The following is a 25,222-nucleotide window of genomic DNA, read 5'->3' on the forward strand; positions in this document are numbered from 1 at the left end:
AACAAGACAAGGATGCCTACTCTCACCACTCCTATTCAACACAGTATTGGAAGTTGCAGTCAGAGCCATTAGATAAGAAAAAGAAATAGTCATCCAAATCAGAAGAAAGAAGTTAAATTGTCTCTGTTTGCAGATAACATAATATTATGTATAGAAAACCCTAAAGATGTCACAAAAACTTGTTAGAAGTAATAAACAAATACAGTTAAGTTGCAGGATACAAAATCAACACACGAAAATTAGCTACATTCTATACATTAACAACAAACTATTTGAAAGAGAAATTAAGGAAGTAATCCCATTGACAAGAACATCAAAAACAATAAAATGCTTAGGAATAAATTTAACCAAGGAGGTAAGAGATGGGGTTTTTTGTTTGTTTTTTTGGGGGGGGGTTGTTTTTTGTGTGTTTTGTTTGTTTGTTGTTTTTTGGGGGTTTTTTTGGCCACACCAAGTAGCTTGTGTGATCTTAGTTCCCTGACGAGGGACTGAACCTGGGTGAAAGAACCAAGTGTTAACCACTGAACCACCAGGGAATTCTCGTGAAAGACTGGTTTGCCAAAAACTAGAAGACATTGATGAAAGAAACTGAAGAAGATACAAATAAATGAAAAGTTATTCCATGTTCATGGACTGGAAGAATTAACATTGTTAAAATGTCCAAACTACCCAAAGTAATCTACAGATTCAACATAATCTGTATCAAAATTCCAAAGACATTTTTCACAGAAATAGTAAATAAGAATCATAAAATTTTTGTGGAAACACAAATAGCCAAAGCAAAAACCACCTATATGATACATTCCTAAAATATATGAGGAATTCATACAACTCAAGAGGAATAAAAAATAGCCAAAGCAATCTTGAGACAGAAGATCAAAGCTGGAGGTATCACACGTCTTAATTTCAAACTCTATTACAACGCTACAGTAATCAAAACAGTATGGTACTGGCATAAAAACAAACATATAGACCAATGGAACAGAACAGAGAGTCCACATATATGGTCAACTAATCTTTGACAACAGCACCAAGAACACAAGATGGGAAAAAATAGTCTCCTCAATAAATGGTTTTGGGAAAACTGGATAGCCACATGCAGAAGAATACAATTAGGTCCCTATTTTACACCACTCACAAAAATTAACTTGAAATGGATTAAAGACTTAAATGTATGACCTGAAATGGTAAAACTCCTAGAAGAAAACATACATGAAAAACTCCTTGACATTGGTCTTGGCAATGATTTTTTTTGGATATGACATCAAAGCTCAGGCAACAAAAGCAAAAAGAAACAAGTGGAACTACATCAAACTAAAACGCTTCTCCACAGCAAAAGAAATAATCAACAAAATGAAAAGGCAATCTACAGAATGGGAGAAAATCTTTGAAAACCACCTATATGATATATTCCTAAAATATGTAAGGAATTCATACAACTCAAGAGGAATAAAAAAAAATCTGGTAGAAGAAGAATACTCCCTAACACTATACACAAAAATAAACTCAAAATGGATTAAAGACCTAAATGTAAGGTCAGACACTATAAAACTCTTAGAGGAAAACATAGGAAGAACACTCTTTGACATAAATCACAGCAAGATCCTTTTTGACCCACCCCCTAGAGAAAGGGAAATAAAAACAAAAATAAACGAATGGGACCTAATGAAACTTCAAAGCTTTTGCACAGCAAAGGAAACCATAAACAAGACAAAAAGACAACCCTCAGAATGGGAGAAAATATTTGCAAATGAAGCAACTGACAAAGGATTAATCTCCAAAACACACAAGCAGCTCATGCAGCTCAATAGCAAAAAAACAAACAACCCAATCCAAAAATGGGCAGAAGACCTAAATAGACATTTCTCCAAAGAAGATATACAGATGGCCAACAAACACATGAAAGGATGCTCAACATCACTAATCATTAGAGAAATGCAAATCAAAACTACCATGAGGTATCACCTCACACCAGTGAGAATGGTCATCATCAAAAAATCTACAAACAATAAATGCTGGAAAGGGTGTGGAGAAAAGGGAACCCTCTTGCACTGTTGGTAGGAATGTAAATTGATACAGCCACTATGGAGAACAGTATGGAGGTTCCTTAAAAAACTACAAACAGAACTACCATATGACCCAGCAATCCCACTACTGGGCATATACCCTGAGAAAACCATAATTCCAAAAAGAGTCATGTACCACAATGTTCACTGCAGCACTATTTACAACAGCCAGGACATGGAAGCAACCTAAGTGTCCATCTACAGATGAATGGATAAAGATGTGGCACATATATACAATGGAATATTACTCAGCCATAAAAAGAAACGAAATTGAGTTATTTGTAGTGAGGTGGACGGACCTAGAGTCTGTCATACGGAGTGAAGTAAGTCAAAGAGAAAAACAGATACTGTATGCTAACACATATATATGGAATCTAAAAGAAAAAAAAATGGTTCTGAAGAACCTAGGGGCAGGACAGGAATAAAGATGCAGCTGTAGAAAATAGACTTGAGGACACAGGGAGGGGGAAGGGTAAGCTGGGACGAAGTGAGAGAGTGGCATGGACATATATAAACTACCAAATGTAAAATAGCTAGCTAGTGGGAAGCAGCTGCATAGCACAGGGAGATCAGCTCAGTGCTTTGTGACCACCTAGAGGGGTGGGATAGGGAGGGTGGGAGGGAGACGCAAGAGGGAGGGGATATGGGAATATATGTATGTGTATAGCTGATTCACTTTGTTACACAGCAGAAACTAACACACCACTGTAAAGCAATTATACTCCAATAAAGATGTTAAAAAAATCTGATTAAAAAATGGGCAAAGGATCTAAACAGACATTTTTCCAAAGATACACAAATGGCCAACAGGTACATGAAAAAGTGCTCAACATTACCAATCAACAGGGAATTGAAATGCATATATAAATACACACATATACAGTGGAATAGGACTCAGCCATTAAAAAAATGAAATAATGCAATTTGCAGCAATATGGATGGACCTAGAAATTATCATACTAAGCGAAGTCAGAAAGAGAAAGACAAATATCATATGATATCACTTATATGTGGAATCTAAAATACAACACAAATGAACTTATCTACGAAACAAAAACAGACTCACACATATAGAGAACAGATTGGTGGCTGCCAAGGGGAAGGGGGTCGGGGGAGGGATGGATTGGGAGTTTGGGACTAGCAGATGCAAACTAGTATATACAGGATGGATAAACAACAAGGTCCCTACTGCACAGGGAACTGTATTCAATATCCTGTGATAAACCATAATGGAAAAAATATGAAAAAGAATATATGTATTATAACTGAGTCACTTTGCTGTACAGCAGAAATTAAACATAACATTGTAAATCAACTATACTTCAACAAATTTTTTTTTAAAAATCATTGTGCTGTACACATGATGGCACAGGAGGAGAAAGGAAGGGAAAGAGGAATCGTGGCTGAGTTGCCCTCAAGAAGCCTACAGTCTGATGGGACAAATGGGACCAACTGGAAAGAAACTTAATTGAAACTAATTTGTGGGCTTCCCAGACATGGCCCAGCTACAAGCCTGGTTTAAGCTCCACCTCAAGGGCAGCAGAGTTTTTTGGTTTTTTTCCCAGATAAGCCGAGGGCAGAGCACACTGGACCCTACACACTATTCTGTTCCCTTCATATTTTGTCTCCAGTGACCCCAGGCCCAAGGGAGGTGGCCTGTGTGAGCATGTCCGAAGCTGATGGATTGAAGAACAAAGAGGAGACACAAACTCTTACACCACAACTGGTGAATATTAAGAATTCACTCCCAGCTTCCAAGGTCAAAGTCTCCCAAACTGCCTCTTAGAAGCTCCTAATCCATGAATGAGGTAGTTTAACTTCTTGCACAGACGAGGACAGTGGAAATGGAAGACATGAGAGGGATCAACTACTCAGACACCCTCCACCAAGGAATATCCCACTTGTAAAAATAAGAGGATTCTTTGGCTGTGAAACTTGCTTATTAATTGAATAGGAAACTTATTTTGATTCCCCAGAAAAATGTCAGACATTAAGTAATGCAAATTCCCATTCAGCCAGGAGCCAAATAAGCAGAAAATATGAATCACTAGATTCTTCCCCATACACCAGATCCACATTCTATTTCACAGGAAAGAAACAAAGAAAATCAAATTCTGACATCTGGATTTTGCTCTATCAAACAGACCACCAGAATGGACTGGGGATGGGGCTGCCCACATTTTCTCAGGGCCTACACTGGGGCCCCTCAGAATCACCCAGAGGACCAGCCACATCCTGTGTGTTCTCCTGTGAACCTCTCAGATCCTTTGAGGTCTAACGGGAGAGACTGGCTCATGACCAGGAAGTTAGACAAATGCGAGGTCAGTGCCTGGTAGGGAAGCAGCACAGGGGCTGAGGGACAGATGGTGGAGTCAGCTCACCCAGCCGAGTGGGCCCAAGCTGGGGTAAAACAAGGGAAGGCTTGAGCAAATTTTACCTTCCAGGCAGCACAAAGGTGCTCGTAATTTGTTCTAAGTAAAGATCCACCAGTTTAATAGGTAGTTGCAAAACGATGTTCCCCACTCCCCTTTTAAACGTGGCTGTTTACGCACATAAGCACATCTGACATGAGTGAGTTGGAGAAAGCCCCCACTTGTATGTTTGGATTCTGATACTGATAACAACAGCTGTTATGATTTTCTGAACACTTATCCTGTGCCAGGCACCAGACTAAGTTCTTAATGTGTTCACCCATTTAATCCTCATGATAAGCCCATGAAGCCAGGGCAGTGCTTAAGACAGAGGCCAGATCTGAATCTGCTTTCTCCAAATACTAGCTGTACAACCAAGTGGCCTAACTTCCCTACACTCAGCTTCCTCATCTGTAAAATGCACCACCTTGTAATATTAACATGAAAACTAAATGAGTTCTTATATTAAGCGTCTGGAACACAGAATGCACAGTCCAAGTATGGCCGTCATCATTATCATCATCATCATCATCTGTTTTCACAAATGGGATAACTGAAGCTCAAAGGGAAGAAGGCTAAGCTATATCCCCACAGTCCATTCTACTGTCAAGTTCATTGTCAAGGCCCCGCCCTCCCCTATATTCCCATTCACACAGCATCTGGGTTACACTCTACAAAGCCCCTGTCCTTCAGACGCCTCGGGAAGCAGGGACTTTACATCTTCTCTCTGGTTTGGGAGCAATCACGCCGGAAACTCAGCTGGGTGTGGACCGCCTCTCCCTGGGCACCTACGCACCCGCCCACACCACCATCTCTTTGGCTGGAACCACGTGCTCCTGGGAGCTCTCCCCCTTTCTCCCTTGGCACACTGTATACTTTTCTAAGAGGATACAGACACACAACCCCATCCAAACAGCAAGAGAACACATCATGGCCGGGAGGGTGACACTCAGCCGGCCAGTCGGCGTGACGGGCTTTCCATCCTAGAACCATGGCCCAGTTTGTCCGTAACCTCGCGGAGAAGGCCCCGGCGCTGGTCAGCGCTGCTGTGACTTACTCGAAGCCTCGACTGGCCACATTTTGGCACTATGCCAAGGTTGAGCTGGTTCCTCCAACCCCTGCTGAGATCCCTACAGCTATTCAGAGCTTGAAAAAAATTATCAATAGTGCTCAAACTGGTAGCTTCAAACAGCTTACAGTTAAGGAAGCTCTACTGAATGGTTTGGTGGCCACTGAGGTGTGGATGTGGTTTTATGTTGGCGAGATCATAGGCAAGCGTGGCATCATTGGCTATAATGTTTGAAGACCAGTCTTTGCTTTGTTATTTGGGTGTTCTTGGACCATGTGTGAGCAGACGGCTATTTGAATAAAATAAGACAATGTGTCAAAATCAGTGTTTTCTCTGTCAAGCACTACATGGAAGGTCACAATTTCTCTTGATATTAAGTTGGGTTGTCTTTTGCTTTAACACAATACAGCTCTAAATGCATGTCTTTGCTTAGCCTACAATTGGAAAGGATAGATACGAATATACCAACCTGGTACATGTATATATGAGGATAGCATTTTACTTTGAAGGCTTGAAATAAATGATATTTAAGCTTAATTTTAGAAAAGTTGGGGAAAGGCTTTGAGAAAACAAGAACTTGTTCCAGTAGGAGAAGAATAATACCATGTGCCAAACATGGTATATACTAGTTAAATCACCTAGTATAAAGAATACAATTTGGACTGTTTTTCTTTGCTAAAATCAGAGAAAGACCCCTTTGACAACAGCTGTGTCTGTAAATGTAGGGGTACTTTTTGTCAATTTGAATATAGCTTCCTCAAAAGAGACCAGCCAGGTGATATTCTGTGTCTTTGTAACATCTTTAACACTAGGACAGAGAATGAAAGCAATTGACCTGTGTTTTCAATTTAATTTTGATATGTTATTAATCTTTTTTTAAGGACCTATCTTTACAAAAATAAAATATCCTATAGATATTTAACAGGATTATAGTTTAGTATCGTCCATGGGTCAAAATAGTATATTATGTCCTGAAATAAATACAAGTGATTGGTTAAAAAAAAAAAAAAAAAAGAGAACACACCACACAGTGGTTCCTCAGTGTCACCACACATGTATACATTTATTCTAAACACATCCCATCCTCACAGCCCTAAAACAGGGCTTTATTTTTTTTTATTTTTTTATTTTTTTGTGGTACGCGGGCCTCTCACTGTTGTGGCCTCTCCTGTTGCAGAGCACAGGCTCCGGACGCGCAGGCTCAGCGGCCATGGCTCACGGGCCCAGCTGCTCTGCGGCATGTGGGATCTTCCCAGACCGGGGCACGAACCCGTGTCCCCTGCATCGGCAGGCGGACTCTCAACCACTGCGCCACCAGGGAAGCCCAGGGCTTTATTTTTAGTGAGGAAATATGGCTGCCTCATGGACAGTTTCTATTAATTAATTTTTTCCTGTGAACGGCCATAATTTCTTGTTACTTGCATAGCTTGTGATTTTTGGTTGTTGAATACTGGACATTTTGAATATGTGGCAACTCCGGAAGTCAGATTTTCCTTCCTCTGCCTATTATAGGTTGCTGTTGTTTGCTTATTTAGTGACTTTTGTATTTTTGTAAGGTCTGTAGTCTTTGCCACTGAATTCTGTGTTCCTTTAGCTTATCGGACAACTGCTATTTTGGCAGAGTTACCTTAAATGTCTGGAGCCAACAAAAGAAATAAAGAATTCTTTTACAGGAAAGAAAAAATACCCTCTTAGTCTTTGCCAACTGGATCTGTGTCAGGGCACACCTTGAACACTTAGTAGAGGCTACTTGCAACTCTGCCTTAGCTTCACTTCCTGCTTGCACAGAGCCTGAAGGCCAGCAAGAGATGAAAGCCCAGAGTCTTCTCAGGCCTTCTCTGACTGTGTGTCTCACTCTAAGCCTGCACATGGTTTTCTCGAGTCCCAGGCATGCATGGAAGCTTTGAAAAGCCCTATTCCCATATATGTCTCTTTCTCAGGCTTCTTGATCTTTACCTGTCCCAAGTATTGCTGCAGGGTGCTGAGGCCAGTACCTGTCTGTGCCTTTAAATGCTTTTAGCAAAAGCCACCTGTCACCCCAGCCCCAGGAATGCCCTGAGGAAACAGGAAGCCTTTCCACCTGTCCTGAGGGAGCCACCAGGCAGGCTGACCCCACCACCACAGCTGTTCGAGAATAGTTTCCCTTCTGGCACTCGCAACCAGCACGAGAAGTCTGGGTCACCATCCTCACGGCCGTGGAGCGTGGGGGATGGTGGGTGGGCAATCTGAAATGCCACTGCACCCTCTCACCATAAAGAAGCAGTTTCTCTCTTCATCAGGTTTTCCCTTGGTTGTTGTTAGGTTTTGACTAGATTTCAGAGTTCTTCAAATGCTGACTGACAGTCTTCACCAGCTCATTAGTTGTTTTGGGCAAAGAATGGAGCCCTGGACTTCCCTATTCCACCCATTTTGGTTTCCCAGCACCTTTTAAGCACTCCTTCTACGTTTGGGGAAATTCCTACATTGTGAGTCTAAATATCCCCAAGGTGGAGGCTCGGGACTTGTTTTCCCTGTCTCCCTTGCAGCCAGTAGTGCACTTACATCCTAGCAAGATTGGCCCTGTATCTCAGAAATACATAAAAAAATAAATGTATTAAGGAACACAGGGTGCTTTTGTCATTCAGGATCATACACTTAGCACTGGCTCAGCATGAACTGTAATCCTAAACATCCCATTTCATAACACCGTTCAGGCCCCCAAGAATGTTCTCCTCACCTCTTACCCTAAAATCTCTAAACAAAGGGCAACTGTATCTAAATATCAGAAAGGTTTGTGGGGAGTGGGCTCTGCCAGTGTTGCAGACAGGCACCGTGTCAGAGTATGTGAAGAATTTTAGCATTGAAAATACTTAAGTGAAATGACAAATTAATTAACTTAATAACTTCTCCTTCTCAAGCAGCACGTGTGCAATAGATTCTAGCATAACAAGCATCACTTGCCAGCAGTGCTGAGCGTCCATTTTTCTGTTTCTCTTCATGTTCCTGCTTGTCGTTTCCAAGGAACATTTTGCAATTTAAGTAGTTAATATCACTCTCTAATTTGTGTATGTGAGATAGAGAATTTCTATTTGGATAGAAATTTCCATTCTTCTATCCAAAGATAGAAATATAAAGTAATACCAATTCTTTAAATTAGCAACTAGATTGACACTGAATACTAGAACTGCAATAAGTCATGTAAGAGAAATACTACATAATAAAACTATTAATAAAATTGCTTTCAAAATATTAAATTAAAATTTTCTAGCTTTAAACAACTTTAAAACTTTGATATTCAATACTTATATAATCTGTATTTTGCCCTGTAATTTTAATACTTTTGAATACTTTAGAAAAGCAACTTCACTGAGGCTTTTGAGCTTTAAAATGTTTAAATTTTTACATTAACTTTCATTTATATCTTCTATGAAAACATATTCAAATTTTTATATTTTGAAACTAATTACACTTTTTTTGTCTTTTGGATCATTACTGCCTGTAGGACATAAACTATGCAAAAACCTTTATTATAACAACCTATTTAGTGATTTTATGAAAAATGAAGGCAAGAGAAATAAATTTTATGGAATATATAAGTTTATAAATTATGAATGTCTTTCTCATTCAAATATTGCTGTCCCATCAACTTGCTCAGAATATATGCAATAATTCAGTTTAGACATTCTGCCAACTTCATCATATAAAACCAAATTTGTTTGGGGTTTCATTGTTGTTATGAAGCTGTCAAGATAGGAGATGAGAACAAACATATTTTACTAAACATCTTGTTAGCCTGATTTATTACTTTTAAATACATAGACATATGACACACAGGCCTCTTTTTGAACTCTTGCCCTGGCACAGTCTGCTTGCAGTCGAGTGTGAAGCTTTGATCCAATAGAATGGTGTTTCTCAACCTGGGGTGATTTTTGGTTGTCTCAACTGGCATGTAATGTGGGGAGGCCAACAATGCTGCTAACATCCTATAATGTACAGGACAGCCACACACACACACACACACACACACACACAGAATTATCCTGTCCAAAATGTCAATTGTGCCAAGGTTGAGAAACCCTGCATCAGAGGACAACATGAAGTCAGTGTGGAACTGATACTAGTAAGGGTGATAGAAACTTCAAGCTTCCAGAAACAGCAGGGGCAAAGAACTCAGGAGCTGAGTCTTTGAACAGAATGGGCCAAAGGTGTAACGGAGATAACCAGCCCTGGCTGAAAGCCTCCAAACTAATTCTCTGGCCCTTCCAGAGACTGAGTTACCTTATATCCTGTAATAAACTGAACTAGCTAGAGTGGTTTCTGTTTTTTGCAACAAAAAAATGATGACTAATAAAGCAGGTAGTACTGTATACCAGAAACTAACACAACATTGTAAATCAACTATACTTCAATTTTTTAAAAAAGCAGGTAGGACTAATATCCCAGCCCCCATCTGACAGATGACAAGATTGATCCCCAAGAAGCTCCAGAGCAGATTGGTGAAAGAGCTGGAAGTAGGGCTGTGTTACTTTACAAGTAACTAGAATTTAGTTCAAATCAGTAAATTTAATTTTAGCTTTATTAATTTATTTTAAATACACTAAATTTAAATTTAGTTCAAACTAGTACTTTTGAAAAAAAAATAGTGGAGAATGTTATTCCTTGCTCACAGAATACGAACATGGGAAGGGTAGGGTGCAGCTGCATCTCAGGAACAACCGGAAGCCAGTCAAACACCGTAAGGACCTGATGCATCTGTCTGCTCAGGGACATTCCTCTGTTGTTGCTCCAAGCGTCTTCTTCCTCATGGCCGAAGTCATGATAATCAGCATCACTCAAGGTTTTTATCTTATCATTTCCACCATTTTAAAGACACAAACCTCACATCTTCTAGGTTCAAAAAACCCTCATGTATCTTCTACCTGGTTTGAGGCAGGTGCCCCACCTAAGGACGGACTGTCTGTGTCAGAGGGCTGCGGGTTGGGGGTATGTAAGAGCCACATGCACGCATGAAGGGGGTTGCGGTGGGTAACGGAAAAAGCCACGTTGAGAACAGAGGGTCCTATAGTCTCCTGACATCCACTCAAAGAATGATAAACCCTATTAGGCTATAGCCCACCCATTTCCTTTTTGTAACTTAATAAGCCCTTACTAAATTTCAGAGATTGCTCTAAGCACTTGTAGCAGGAGGCTGGTAACAAAGCAGAATCATCAACGGGTGATTTCTTGCTCTTCCTACACTGTCACTGCTGAATAGCTGGATCTCTGCACTGTCATCCACACTCCCAGGCCTGGGCTAATAGAGCCCAATGCCCATCACCATGGCAGAAAGAAACAGGGTGCACGGGAGTTCTCCCACCAGCCACTAGATGCTCCAGCCCGGAAGTAACACACATCACTCCTGCTCACAGCTCATTCATTGACCAGAATTAATCACATGGAAAGTACATGTGCCTGGCAGGTGGAGAACCTGAATATTTTGCCAACAGCCCTAATTACCATTCCAGCACTTTACAAGCATTATATTTAATCTTCATGACCACCACAGAGAGTAGTACCATTATCCCTACAGTAAGATGAAGAAACTGATGCACATAAAGGAAAGGCAACTGGCCCAAGATCACACAGCATGTGATCCATTCTATTACCCGTATCTTTCTTTACTGCCTCCCTTACCTTATTTTCTGTGTGGTCTGCAGCACTTTCATTGCCCATTAGATTACTTAAAACATAAAACTGGGAACCTGGGTGCCAGGACAGTGACCTTGAACTGAATCCTGCCCATATCCCACTCTACCCCCATGCTTCCCTGAGACTGATTTTTGGGACCATGGAATTCTGTGGACTCGACACTATAACACAGGCACTGGATGGGATTACACCTTTAAAAACACTCTCCAGGGCTTCCCTGGTGGCGCAGTGGTTGGGAGTCTGCCTGCCAACGCAGGGGACGCAGGTTCGTGCCCCGGTCCGGGAGGATCCCGCATGCCGCGGAGCGGCTGGGCCCGTGAGCCATGGCCGTTGAGCCTGAGCGTCCGGAGCCTGTGCTCCGCAACCGGAGAGGCCACAACAGTGAGAGGCCCGCGTACCGCAAAAAAAAAAAAAAAAAAAAAAAAACACCACTCTCCATGGCCCAGAGGGTCAGAGATGACTTTTTTAAACATGCTGACATCTTTGATAGGCTAGATGCTGGGGACAGAGATAACAGGGTTCCTGCTGTGGAACATGGACTAGATGTTGGCACACCCTGGGTACCCTAAGTGCCTGGATGTAGTAAACATATAATAAATTTAGTTACACACTGAAGGTAAGGAGAATGTATGCCAGAACATAAGGGCCTGAAAAGTTAGACTGGTAAAGCATTTAAATCCTGACTTTGCCACTCCCTAGCATCTTCAATAAATGGTGTCACAGCTCTGTGCTTCATTTTTTTCATCTGAAAAACTGGAGCCAGCAATAGTAGCCATCATGCAGAATTAAGATGAAATGAGATGATACATGTAAAGCTCTTATTCCACGCCTGGCATATAGCAGTAAACATTTAACAAATACTAAAAACTACTATTAGCCTTATTAAGGCATTTATATCTTTAGGAGAGAAAAGATAGAGTATAACAACACATGTTCCTTTTGGAGGAAGACTTACGATGGAAGTGACATTTAAGCTGGATCTTGGGAACACCTCTGGGGAAGAGGAGAAGGAATTCCAGGTGGGGTGAGCCATAAGCAAGGGCTCAGAGGTGGGGATGATTTAGAGTTTAGGATTAGATTATCTCCATATTAAAGATGAAACAACTGGTATTGTCAGCTGTTTTGGGAAGCAGTGAATTAGACTGGAAAGCCAAGTAAGAATCAGAAGTCGGGTCTCCCAGAGCTTGCTTTCTTCGGGGTCAGTAGTGGAAAGCAAACTTCCTAGCCTGGGGAGAAGGAAAAAGTAATCTCAGATGCTGACCTGACCAAGGAAGACTGTAATAACTCTGGCTTGCCCAGAGAACTGAGTACTCAGAATTCTATCTACCCAAGTTACCCGGAGGCAAGGCAAAACAGCTTCTAAATGAGGACACGGCACACACTGGCGTGGACACAGACGTGCTGCGGAAACATGGAGGATGTTCTTGGCAGCGGTTTTGACTTCCAGGGTCTGGGTACGTGCTGGGGCCCCCTTTAACACTGACTCAAAGTGCATCTGGTGGGCTGTCCCACTCCAAACCCCAGATCTCTCCCTGCTGGCAACAGTAGCACATTAGGAGGAAAAGCTGAGTTCACACCACAGCAAAGTACAACTCTGAGCCAAGTCATTATGCCAGCAGGAACCTAAACTATCTCCAGAGCCTCAAACCTAGGGGTCTAGACCCAGCCAACCAGCCCCCGGTCATGTTACAACTCTTACTGGGTCTCAGAAACAAGGACTAAGGCCACCTGCTTCCTCACTCATGTGCTGTTAAATTCATCAACAGGTCACCCAATTTTCCTTGTCCAGATTTTTCCCACCCATGTTCATTTTAAAGGACACAGGATCCCTACTAATGGCAAATAGGGCCATTTTCTTGTCCTCACTTTAGCATTTGAAGTCAATGCCCAGTAGGATATTCAGTCAACGTGTACTTACTGAGGCATCCCCTATGTGCCAGGTATCAGGCTAGAAACCAGACAACAGTAAAGAAAACATGGCCTCCATCCACCTAGAGCTTACAACCTTGGCATTAAGAGAACCAATCAACCATCAGCTCTTTGGTCTTCTAGACTCACTTCACTTCAGTGTCTGACAAATACAGCTGTAAAATGACTGTCAAGTGCTATTTTATATAACCTCATCTTTCCCTCAACTGAGGTAGGTTTTTTCCATTATCCCCAATATACAGATGAGGGAATCAAGGTTATTAGGTGGAAAAGTAGACCTCAATCCTGGTGTACTGAGCCCCCCAAATCCATGTTACTTACTCATGGCCTTCCAAACACGAGAGGCCCCAAACCCAGACATGCCTCTCAACTTTTCTTCTCACATTTTAGCAAGTGAGGCCTACCACATGTGGTTACCAGCCACATCTCTAGGGCCTGTCTAGGTACTCCTGTTCCCCACATCATACAGTAGGCCCTCCTTTCAGGAAGTTACTATGTTACTGAATACAAGCCATGCACCAGTCCCTGTTAGCAACCCCATGAGGTTAAGTTGTCCCTGTTTACCCAACAGGAAGCTCAAAGTTGTTGTCACTCGTCAGAATTCACCTTATGCCAGGTCAGCGAGGATTTTTACCAAGAACTGCCTGACCCACAAGAAAGTCAAAAACAGCCCTATAGGAAAGTTATCAAAACAATCCCAATGGAGAACTGTGAAACTTATCCTTTTCTGAAAAGAAAAAAAAAATCAAACCTATACATCAAACAGGTTTAGGCACCTAACATCCTATTAGGTCTATTGGACATCTTGTAATAAAGCCTACAACCTGACAGCCTTTTTAACTTTGGCCCACTTGACCAGCAGACAACTGAGGAAAAGTAGTTGCTGTCCTTTTTTGTAAGGCTGAGCTGCCCCATTCACCCTACTCCTATGCAGGAAAATACAGCTGGCTAGGTGCTCAATAACATAACATACCCAGGATCTCTTCCAAGCGTCCTTTCTCCTTGGCCAGACCCACCAAGAATCAAGAGTCTAGACTGTGCTGTCCAATACAGAACACCAGCCACATGTGGCTATGAAAAGAGGCTAGTCCCAATTAAGATGTGCTTTAGGTGTAAATAAATGTACAGTGTTCGTCATTTCAAAGACATCATGAAGAGTAAAATCCCATTCATTTTTCACATCAATTATATGCTGAAATTTTAACTTTTGAACACAAAATGTTATTAAAAAAAAAATCAATCCCAGCTGTTTCTCTTTACTTGTCTTCACGTGGCTACTAGAACGCTTAACTACACATGTGGCTCTTGTTACAACTGTACTGGACAGCACTACTCTTAGAAGGGAGAGTGGAGCTGTGGCCTGTTTCACAGAAGCCACCCCTGCCCTCTCTTTGGTGTCTGAGCTCTTTACAAGCATTTCCCAAGTCAAGTGATCCAGTAAACTAATTCTCCCCAATTCCAGAATATACTTGATGACAGGCTTACAGTAAAACTAGTTTTTAAAAGATGGTCCATGTTTTGGAAAAATGACATTTTATAACCACATATTGCTAAAATGTCCCCTGATATGCCATCCAAATTTACTTTGAGATGAGTCTTAGTGAGCTGTGGGGATCTAGTTATCTGCTTCCTTATGAGCAATTACATAATCAACTACAACCATATCATATTTTTAGGGCTTGAAATGTGTATTCTGTCAAGCTAAAAATAGGAAAGGCACCACTCCTTCCAGGGTTAATGTAAGACTCCAGAAAGGGACAGCTTCACCACCTGGACCCCAACCCAGAGTCAATCATCCAGGGCCAGACATGCCCTCCTCTGGTGAGCCACAAGGGTGATGGCGAAAGTTATCCCAAGTCAAAACTTTCTTCTACGTCAAGGAAACAGCATTCACCAATTAACACAAAGGCTGTACACTCCCGCAGACGCTCTTGCTACTCTGCTGTACAAAGTTCAAAACGACTGAGGGAAGCACCAGAGTCCTCTGAGGCATTTTATTTGCATGTATGTATTACATCCCTAGAAAAAGAATCCAAGGATTTTCCCTCCTGTGTGTTTTCGTCTTGCTTCTTCATGGTCCATGATGCCAGCTGAGGTTGTCAGTACAATGAAACTATGGAAAGTTTAAAAAAAAAAAAAAAAAAAAGCTGGTAAGTTTTTCCTAAGAATGTTCAACACAGAGCTACTTTCTGGTACAGAAAAACTCCAACATTTATCAATGCTTAAGATGCCTTCCCATAATGGACACACAGACTAATGCTGCCTCCACAGGCTGGCAGTACACAGGCACGGTTCCTAGAACCAAAGACCCAAACCCAGAGATATCAGCTATACACATACAGCCCTGGCCTCAGCTAACAACGAGAAGCAATGTTACCTAAGAGTAAAGACTGGAACTCCTTTAACTTCAAAATGTCACTTTCTGCTCTCAAGGAGACATGCAGTCTAAAGCATTAAAGGACTGACTGAATTGTTTCTGCCACTTACTGTGTGTACGATCACAGGCAAGCTACTGTACAGTTATTTGGACAAAGGGCATCCCACCTGGCCTGGCTACCTCATGGGTTACTATGGGGATCAACGTAAGACACAGAAAGTATGCCAATTGGGAGGCATTAAAATTAGTATCATAACTACAATCAGAAATGACTCGCTCATAACACTATACCTGTTATACGGCAACCACGAAGTGGGAGTAAATTCAGCATCACCAAACATGACCGTGGGTTTAAGTTCTTAACCACAAACAGATAAGCACTTACTGTGTCAGATCTTGAAGTACTTTACCAGAACTAAATCCGGTGATACTGTAACTTACAAGAGAACTACTACCATTTTTAAGATGAAGAAATCAAGGCTATGACTTGCCCAAGGCCTCACAGATTTAAAGCAGAAAAACCAGGATTTGAACTCAGTCTCTTACCGAGGAGGAAGATTTTCAAATCGAGTTTCCCCAGAGGCCAATGGTTGAGAAGTCATTCTGGCCATAGGAGGGGATTCACAGTGAACATACATGAACTATATGCACTGAGCCAAAAGAGCAAACATTAAAGGGCACACAATTCTGCTGTCTCTCAGCCAGCCTCAGCTCTCCCACGCCTCTCAGAGACTAGAGCCTAACACATGAAGTATAGCAACACAGGAGCTAATCCTTGAGTCAAGGATAGAAACGGAGACAACGGCTACTGCTATTAAGTTAAAAAAAAAAAGCTCAAGTCAAATTGCATCACAGAGATCCACAGCATTAACTTTTAAATACGGAAAATTGACTCACCCAAACTGACGGGACGGGAGCAGGTTATTCTGCCATTTTTCTAGATCTTTGAGTTGCACATCAAACCTGGGGCTGATCACTCCACACTGTAAAAACATAACAGAAAACGCTGTTCACACTTCACCAATAACAGAAAAAGAGTAACATTAAAATGCATTTATAATTGAATAGTCATATAAACCAACCAACTCAACATTTAATGGGTAACTATTTTGTACAATCTTTGATATAAATGCCATTTGAAAAACACACTTAATTAAGACTATACCTACTTAGGAAGAAAAAGCAAACTATTGAAAAAGTCAACAGAAGAGGCAGAACACCAAGACACCACCAGCGTGCATTCCTACGGCCCGCAGAGCTGTCTCAGCACACATGACCAGATTTTACAGAACTCAAGTCTTAGACAAATAAATTATAGTCAAGCCCTACTAATCTAGCAAAATGTATAGAAGGCAGAAAGAGGTAAAGAGTTATCCCACCTGCATGCTACGGCAGTGTTGGGTGGGGAGAGATGACACAGCAACAACTATCCTCCAAAGTGAGAGCTAAGAGGCACGGCACTACAATCCATCATACCTAAACCATAAAACACAATAAAATTTCAAATATCCACTAACAGGCTACATGAATCTATCCGTGGGTTCACACAAGGTCTATGACTAGATCCAACTGGGTGGAAAATGAGGGGACTAAAATGCTCTTTAGTTAATTAGAGCTAAACGTGACCCCGCCCTCTGCTCATACCACCAACTCTACAAATCACTAGAACACTTTAAAAAAAAACAAATCAAAGCAGGAAGCCTCCTGTTTACACACAAGAAATGATCATGTGAGAACACTCAGGATTAGTACCTTCAGAGGGCTAAGAGAGCAGACAGAAAGTTGTGTGTGCACATCCACATAAGCACCATTCAAGATTCCAAGATGCTTAACTGTAAGCTAAAAGAGGCTATGAGATTAGAACTTAGTGAAGTCTTTGGAGCTGGTACACTTCCCTAGACAGATCTGAACCCACAGAAACTGAAAATGGACCTGTCATGCCCAACTGCCCCATGGCAGGAAGCCCACTCAGGTTCTCCTTTTTATAACATCACCTTATCAGCTACAAATATCACTTGACTGTCAAGGGCAATCCCACACTGGATGGAAGCAATACAGGGATAGGAATAGGGAAAACCCAAGTAAGCTACAGTAAAAGACCTTTCTGAGGCCTCTACACTACCACACCCAGGCTTGCTTTATTCCAGCCGCAAAAATCCCTTCCATTCAGCTAGCAGAACTCCAGCACAGCTGCTCCCAAAGCAGATGAATCTTAAGAGGATACAATCAAGGCAAGAATTTTCTTAATCTATAATCTTTAAACACTACCTTACTTCCCAGCTGCATTACATTTCCCCAATAAGGTACATCTATCTCCTGCATGAAGGAAACTGAGGCAAAAATGTCTTATAAAGTAAGAAAGCTGCAACTGAGAAACCAAAAACTAATTCCAACACTTTAGTGTGGCAGGGCCTGGATTTCAACTACCTGTTAGCCAGGATTTTCTAAACTAGTACACCACAGAACAAGGATGCCACAAATGAGTTCCATTTGGGAAATACTCTGTTCAAACTTATTTCTCAAGCTATTATGCGTAGTTCAAGAGGAATGTGGTACAGGGCACTTCTCCAACTAAGTTTTTTTGGTTTTGCTTTTTTAACATCAACAAAAGCTGCTGCAGGACAGCTTTAAACTATATACTGGAACCAGCTCTTCCACAGTTTACTGAGACCTCGAGCAGGACTCAGCTCTCAGCTTCCTAACTCCTAAAAACAGGGGAAAAAAGACACGCCCTCTTGTACTTCAAGAACACTGTGAGGGTCAGAGTGAAAAAGAAGTGAATCCAAATCCTTCCGTAGGAATGGAGTCTAATGGCTACAATAGAACAAAACAAGACATAGGCCCAAAATTCCCCTCAAAAATTCTTCAAAGGCTTCAAATCCAGTAGTTTTCATCTGACACTAAGTATCCACACAAGAAGCAAATTCACTATGTAAGGAACCAACTCTGTAAAATAGGAATTGTTGGTCCAGGAAATAACCTTATCAACACATCTGGCCCGTCACTAACCACTCACTTTCTTGGCCCATGTGCCCCACTCTGTTGGACCCCCTTGAAAATACGAAAGCTACAAACCTGAACACAGAAAGCAGGGTAGCAGCTTAGAGACCCCCAACTTGCTTATAGACAGATACCTGCCCCCCAAATACATGGAATCAGTTAAACCACAAAGTCAAAAGAATCAAATAGATTCAGTAGATTATGCCTACAGGGAGAAGAGACCTCAAAGACGTACATTCAGCCTATGTCAGCAAGAACAGAAATATTAATAGTTAGAGAATCCCATACTCTCTGTTCAAAATACCCAACAATCACCAAGTGAGACAAAGGACCAAAAGTTATTTACACTGTCAGGACTAGTGGCCTTGAGCCACCCAAGATTCAAACACCAGCATCATCGGTTGTTCATTTTCGCCCAACCCTGCCACATCTCCCTTCAGATACCTTCTACTCCACAAACACTAGGTTAACTCACAATTCTACCTGGAGAACAAACGCAGTAAAAGGTCATATATAAAAATTAACGATTTTAATCAATCCCTCATCTTTTTAACCTTAAGCAAGCAAATTATCTGTTTCTACAAGGGCAATTATAACATGGAACACCTTGTTAGACCATTCTGAAGGTTCTTAAACGTGGAAGATAATCAATTCTTACCTTATTTAGCCTGCCTGTGAGGTTCACAACAATTTTCCCAGCCCTGTGATCATCGATGATTTCAAATTCGCCAATGTAACCTAAAGAACACAAGTGACTGTATTAAAAATAATTTTTAAAATTTAGGGGGCAACACCCAAAACAATCCACCCTGAACTTTTAAAAAGGGGATTATTTCCTCCTTGCCTTTTCACGGCTTCCCACTCCCAAAGGCTACCTCGTGCCCAAGACAAAACAATCCTCCTTTCCATCCCAAGGAGCTCTTAGGTTCAGAGCCCTTTCAGTGACATGTTGCAGCTGCAATGTTACACAAAGAAAAGCCATTTTAGCTGCCAAACTTTCTCCTCCTTTCAACAGTTCTACCCTACTCAGTATTTCTTGAACAGCATCATTTGTCCAGAACTACCCTGTCCACAGCCCCAATCAATTGCATTAGTTCCCATGTATGACTGCCACCTTGTTCCCCCATCTTCCCACATCTCTCCAACAGTTAACTTCTACAGGACCCATTCTGTAACATGTTTACCTCAAAACATAATAAACAGCAAGACACTTACCATGCTTCATCATCACAGTGAGAAACCTGACGATGACTTTGGAGCACGGCCTAATAAGAACCTGGCGTTTGCCTCTCTTTTCGGCATTGTTGATACTCTTGAGAGCATCAGCCAGGACATTCATGCGCACCATTATGGCTGTTCAGGGAAGACAAAACAGGGGTTTTATTGGCATTGCCATTAAAAGGCACCCAATCGGGCTTCCCTGGTGGCGCAGTGGTTGAGAGTCCGCCTGCCGATGCAGGGGACACGGGTTCGTGCCCCGGTCTGGGAAGATCCCACATGCCGCGGAGCGGCTGGGCCCGTGAGCCATGGCTGCTGGGCCTGCGCGTCCAGAGCCTGTGCTCCGCAACGGGAGAGGCCACAGCAGTGAGAAGCCCACGTAATGCAAAAAAAAAAAAAAAAAAAAAAGGCACCCAATCATTCCACTGCGAACACATCCTTTCCTTTCTGCCTCTATCATGAGGAAGTTTCCCCATTTCTAAGCAGCCTAGTTCCCCAGGATACCCAGAGGAATATGTCGACTATGTCGAATCAAATAATTCATTTGATTATTTCATTAATCAAATGAAAATACCAGCCATGGTAGGTCAGTTATTCAGAACGGGAACTGATGATCACCAGCAGTATTTTCCAAACTTCTGGAATCCAGCAGCATGTGTACTATTTATTAACACTGTCCTTTAAACCAACTGACTCGGTGTCAGCCTTGTCCTAACACCCAAAAGATACTACTCAACTCTCACCTAACACCCGTAACTATTCAAATGAAACGTCCGTCCTTGTGCCATCTAAAATTATGCCCAACAGCAATCGTAGCACACTGGTAAGCAGAAACATTTCACATGCACCAGAATGGACTCTATCACAGTGGGCACGAACTTTAATAGTTTTGAAAGCTAAGGATAGAGGCATGTCTCAAATGACGACAGTAGTTTCCAACCTGCTTCCTCAAGCTCAACAAAGTGTCTGAGGGGAAAACCTGGAGCCCAGACGACCCAAGTTCGTTCCCAGCAAACCGCCACCCCAGGCAGGATCCAGTTTTCCCTCCTGAGGGTCCTCTGTCTCCTAAGCTCCCGGCGCGGCCGAAGTAATGGGAAGCTGCACGGCTCACCAAGGCTACGGCTCCCCGATGCTTCTCGGAGCCAAGGAGCTGCCTCGACCACTAATGGGAGGTCCTGGCGCCGCCGAAAGAGTCGGGACTGCCCCCTGACGGTCGAAAGCTCCGGGTCCCGGCGGGGCTGCGGCCTGCGCCCCAGAGGCCGGGCTCCCCAGAGTGCAGAGCATGTGGCGACCGGGCAGGACTCCCCCCTCCGCCTGCCCAGACCCCCGCAAAGATAGTATCCCCGGCCCAGGAGGTCTCCGGCATCCTCGCAGGGCACCGAAGCCCAGTCCTAGACCATAGGATGGCACCGATAGCCGACGGATGATACTACGCCGTTCACAGAGAGACACTCACCGGCACGGAAAGATGGCGGAAAGAAGTTGGGAGGGGCGAGTGCAGGGAATTATGGGAAGCGGTCGGGCTATCGCGAGACTTTCAAAGGACCGCCAAAAACAAAAAATAAAAAATAAAAAATGAATTGCCTAGTGGAAGGAGGCCGGTGAGGGGCGGAGCCTCCTCACGGGTGGGCAGTAGAGAGTCGATGGAGTCGAACACCCAGGCGAGGCCTTGGGGAGCTAGCTGGTGGAGGTGCGGCGTTAGCATAGGTTCGACTCCCTTCTAGCATCTAATCCGTAAAAGTCAAAAACTGACAAGGGCCTAGATATTTGCAAATTTTTATTGCAGTAACTGTTCACCATTTAAAATAAATTTTGATACTTGCGTATTTACAGTATCTCTAGAAGGACCCACAAGAAATCGGTAAATGCCTCTGGGAAGGGCGTTAGGAACTGGGATGGTAGACTTTCTTTTCTCCCAATACAATTTAGTTTTGTTTTTTGAAACATGTGTAGATTACTTTTTCATACAGTCAAAAATATATTTTTTAATCGGTGCTTCCTTTTTGACTCTCCCTAAATATTAGAAATTTACAGGAGTTCCAGACTTTGCTTTCGAGTTCTGAGATACACAGTTTGGAAGAAAGCCACAAATGTTTCAAAATTAACGCTCAGCCTCTTAAAGGTTATTGCAAGGGTCAGATGAGATAATGGTGACAAAGGGCTCGCAAAATGTCTGGCACGTAGTAAATAAATGCTCAGTAGGTACGGCTTGAAGCCCGGGGGTCTGGCGGCCTGGAAGGGAGTGAATTCTGGCTCCGCCCTCTCCGGAGCTGAGTAACCTCAGGCTAGATACCCAACATCTGAAACTTCCGCCATAGACTTCTTTCGTCTCTGCTGTCACCCTTACCCTCCCTTCCTAACCTTCCTTGTGTTTCCCACTTGGCCGCCAGAATGATCGTTTTAAAACTTAAGTCAGACCTTGCACTCTCCAAGGGTTCCTAGCACCCTCAGTAAAATCCAAATTCCTTACCAAAACTTACAAGGTCCTCCCTGACGTGCACACCTGCCTCCTTGCCTAGGAACATCATCCCCCCAACTTTCGCCCCTGGCTTGCTTTTCTTCAGATACACCAAGCATACTCTGCCTCAAGGCCTTTGCATTTGCTTTTCCCTTTAACTTGAGTATTCCTCCCCCCCAGTTTATCCCGAGACTTGCTCCCCACGCCCTTTCCTCAGGTCTCTATTCAATCACACACTCATACAACCTTCTCCCCATTCTCCCCAACCCCATTGCCCCGCTTAATTTTTCTCCACAGCACTTACCACCTGAAATATTGGAAGTGTACTTATCATCTGTCTCCATTAAGTAAGCAGGGATTTGGTTGGTTTTGTTCACCGCTGTACCCACAGCTTCTAGAAAAGTCATCTGGTACATAGTAGGCGGTTGATATGTATTCGATGAATAAATGAATGGGCAAATCAGTTTCCCCATTTGCAAAATGGGGATGATACACCAATCAGCTGAAGTTGCTATGAGGGTAAATGAAATAATCCAGATAAAAGAGACACATAAAACCCGGGAGCGTGCGTGCTCAGTCAGCGATTTGTGATTAGCATCACAGCCCACCTCCCCCACCCCCAATGCTTCTCAAATCCCAGGTGAATATTGAGGAGAGCCAAGCTCCCAGTTTGAACATCTCAGGGATATAGAAATCTCTGGTTGTTACATTTACAAAAGGACATTTGCTTTTCTAATGAACATTTCCTTTAAGAACTGGTTCCCTGTACACTTACCACATTCTGTTGACAAAAAATGTGGTGCTCACCTTAATCGAGGGCCTTAGCAACAGTGGGAAGTGAATAAATCCACTTTCCTTCAAGAGCCTTACCATAAATAGAAAATTAGTACCACCCACTATCTCTTTATACATTTCATTCATTCATTCATTCATCCCTTCATTCAGGAAATATCTAATGAGTGCCTACCATGTGCCTGCCAGGTGTTGTACCAGGTGAGAGGACAAAAATATCAGTTCTTGCCCTTAAGAGGTACAGATCCTAGCAGGACAGACCTCTAAATAACAGCACAATACTGGGCAGTGTGCCATATAGGACGCCAATATTAAGTGCTGTGAGAACAGAGGGGTGGCCTGGAAAGTTGCTAAAGCTTTCACAGAGGAAGTGCCATTTGATCAGTGTCGTGAAGGGTGCTAACAACTACTAATTCCTAACTGCCACTAAGTGCCTCCTGTAGATTAACTGAATCCTCAAAACACATGCAATTACATAATGTCCCTGTGAGATCTGTACTATTATCTCCACTTCACAAATGAGGGAGCAAACGAAATTCAATCTTAACTCAGTCTCCAAATTTTGCTGTAGGTTAAAAAATCAAAACAAAAAAGTGGTCACTTATAACTTGTCTAAGCTACTAAATTACTTGTGGGGTTTTGGGATCCTGAAACGTCAGGAAGGGTGTGTGGCCGGCCTATAGATATTAAGAGCTAGGAGGGCATTATAAAGATGGACAGAAATCTCAGAATGGTTGGGTTGGAACTGGGAAAAGGGTATTAGGGTGGAAATGGAGCGGGAGGGCCATGTATACATTGCCTCTTGTCATCCTGTGAATTCTGGAATGATAGGACCTCTGCCAGAGGTGGTGCAAAGGCAAGAGTTGAAAAGGGACCTGTGCTGTGGCCAGAGCTGGCACAGGAGTAGCCAAGCTGGCCTGGGGAGTAATCATAGCTGCATGTGGAAGACCAGCATTTCAGAACATCCAGTGACCAGGAGACCTATGGTGACTGGGTGACTGGGTTGAGACTTCCCTGTTCTGGACATCATCAAGCCCCCAGGAGGGTCCAAGGAAGGATCCACACACTTTGGGGAGAGGGGGAGCAAGAGGTTTAGTTTGACGTTGAATCTTTTCCCAGGATCCGCTATGTATAGATAGTAAGGCCTAATGATAAGATATCCAACTGGGGCTCTATGTTTTTAAAAATTCTAAGTGCAGACAAAAGTCACCCACCGATTATTTACTGAGCAGCTCAGGTACTGAATTCCGAGCTAGGACCTAGGGCACACAGGTGCCTTGGCAGGCACTCTCTCCTGCATGGCTCCCTGCCTGTTCTTCCAACCAGGCCCTCTCACACATCACCTTTGGCCATCAATTATTCATTGTATCTCCTTTTCCATCTAGGGTGGTGCCTGGATGTTTATTGAATGAATAAATTTAAACCTTTTATTTCATTTTGTTCTTAAAGAGCACCTTATAGCCATGTAATGATCACACAGGGTAGTTCATTAATTGGGTACATAAATCCGATCATGTAAACGTTGTACTGGCTAAGCTAGAAAGAAAGGACACGAGGGATTCCAGCTTTTTTATTTTTCCCCTTTTACACAAAACAAAGTAGAAGAAATAATACCGGATTAAAACTGCAAAAGTAGTTAACTGGTAGAACACACATACACACAAAAATCTAGGAAAACAAGCTTATTTACAATGAGGAAACACAGGTAAATTACGGTAGTTTGTATACGAAACATTAAAAAAGAAAAGTCAAACATATGCTACATGGGTGCCACTGTTTACAGCAATACTGAAGGGGAGAAAACAACACTTATTTAGGAACAGATACACCACAAGGTCCAGGTTTTACAGCATCAGTGCAATAAATTCACAAAACTATATTACAGCTAGTTAATCAGTTTAAGAATTGTTCCCAAATATGTCACATTTCCAGCCCTCAGAGGTTCATTCCTACAGATTTCAACTACTCCATCTATGGGGACCAAAAGCAGCCAGTGTTACCATAAAATGAGAATCTTGAGGCTTACCTTTAAAGGCTTATTCTGGTCTTGAAAAACTAGTAGGATTTTCTACTGAAATGTGTCTTGACTAAACACAGGATGAGTTTTGTTCTTTATTAGCTGATCTTGGAGTGAAGGTCATAGACATGACTCTTAACCTATTATGTACTTTAGTTTCATTTAGCTGAAAATCTGAAATTAAAAGTATTCTAAAAATCCTAAATACCATCTTGCGT

At 42.4% G+C, this 25,222-nt stretch overlaps 2 protein-coding genes across 3 annotated transcripts; one reads left to right on the forward strand and one right to left on the reverse strand.

The window, feature by feature from the left end:
• The first annotated feature begins 5,456 nt into the window (after window positions 1–5,456).
• Window positions 5,457–5,867, forward strand: LOC307063185 (ATP synthase subunit g, mitochondrial). The gene has a single exon (XM_079719168.1). It carries the CDS (start codon window positions 5,469–5,471, stop codon window positions 5,778–5,780), a length of 312 nt encoding a protein of 103 aa, XP_079575294.1. The 5' UTR covers window positions 5,457–5,468; the 3' UTR covers window positions 5,781–5,867.
• A 9,242-nt stretch (window positions 5,868–15,109) lies between these two features.
• RPS15A (ribosomal protein S15a) lies at window positions 15,110–21,213 on the reverse strand. Of its 2 annotated transcripts, none has more exons than XM_079720023.1 (5): window positions 21,194–21,213; window positions 19,735–19,872; window positions 19,178–19,257; window positions 16,417–16,502; window positions 15,110–15,255 (listed from the first exon to the last, which is right to left on the reverse strand). In XM_079720023.1, exons 2-5 carry the CDS (start codon window positions 19,865–19,867, stop codon window positions 15,162–15,164), a joined length of 393 nt encoding a protein of 130 aa, XP_079576149.1. In that variant the 5' UTR covers window positions 19,868–19,872; window positions 21,194–21,213; the 3' UTR covers window positions 15,110–15,161. The 2 variants fall into 2 exon arrangements, with proteins under 2 accessions (XP_079576149.1, XP_079576150.1); XM_079720024.1 differs by lacking the exon at window positions 21,194–21,213 and adding an exon at window positions 20,849–20,999.
• Window positions 21,214–25,222: the final 4,009 nt, after the last annotated feature.

The sequence above is a fragment of the Hyperoodon ampullatus genome (assembly GCF_949752795.1).
Source record: "Hyperoodon ampullatus genome assembly, chromosome: 14".
Lineage (NCBI taxonomy): Eukaryota > Metazoa > Chordata > Mammalia > Artiodactyla > Ziphiidae > Hyperoodon > Hyperoodon ampullatus.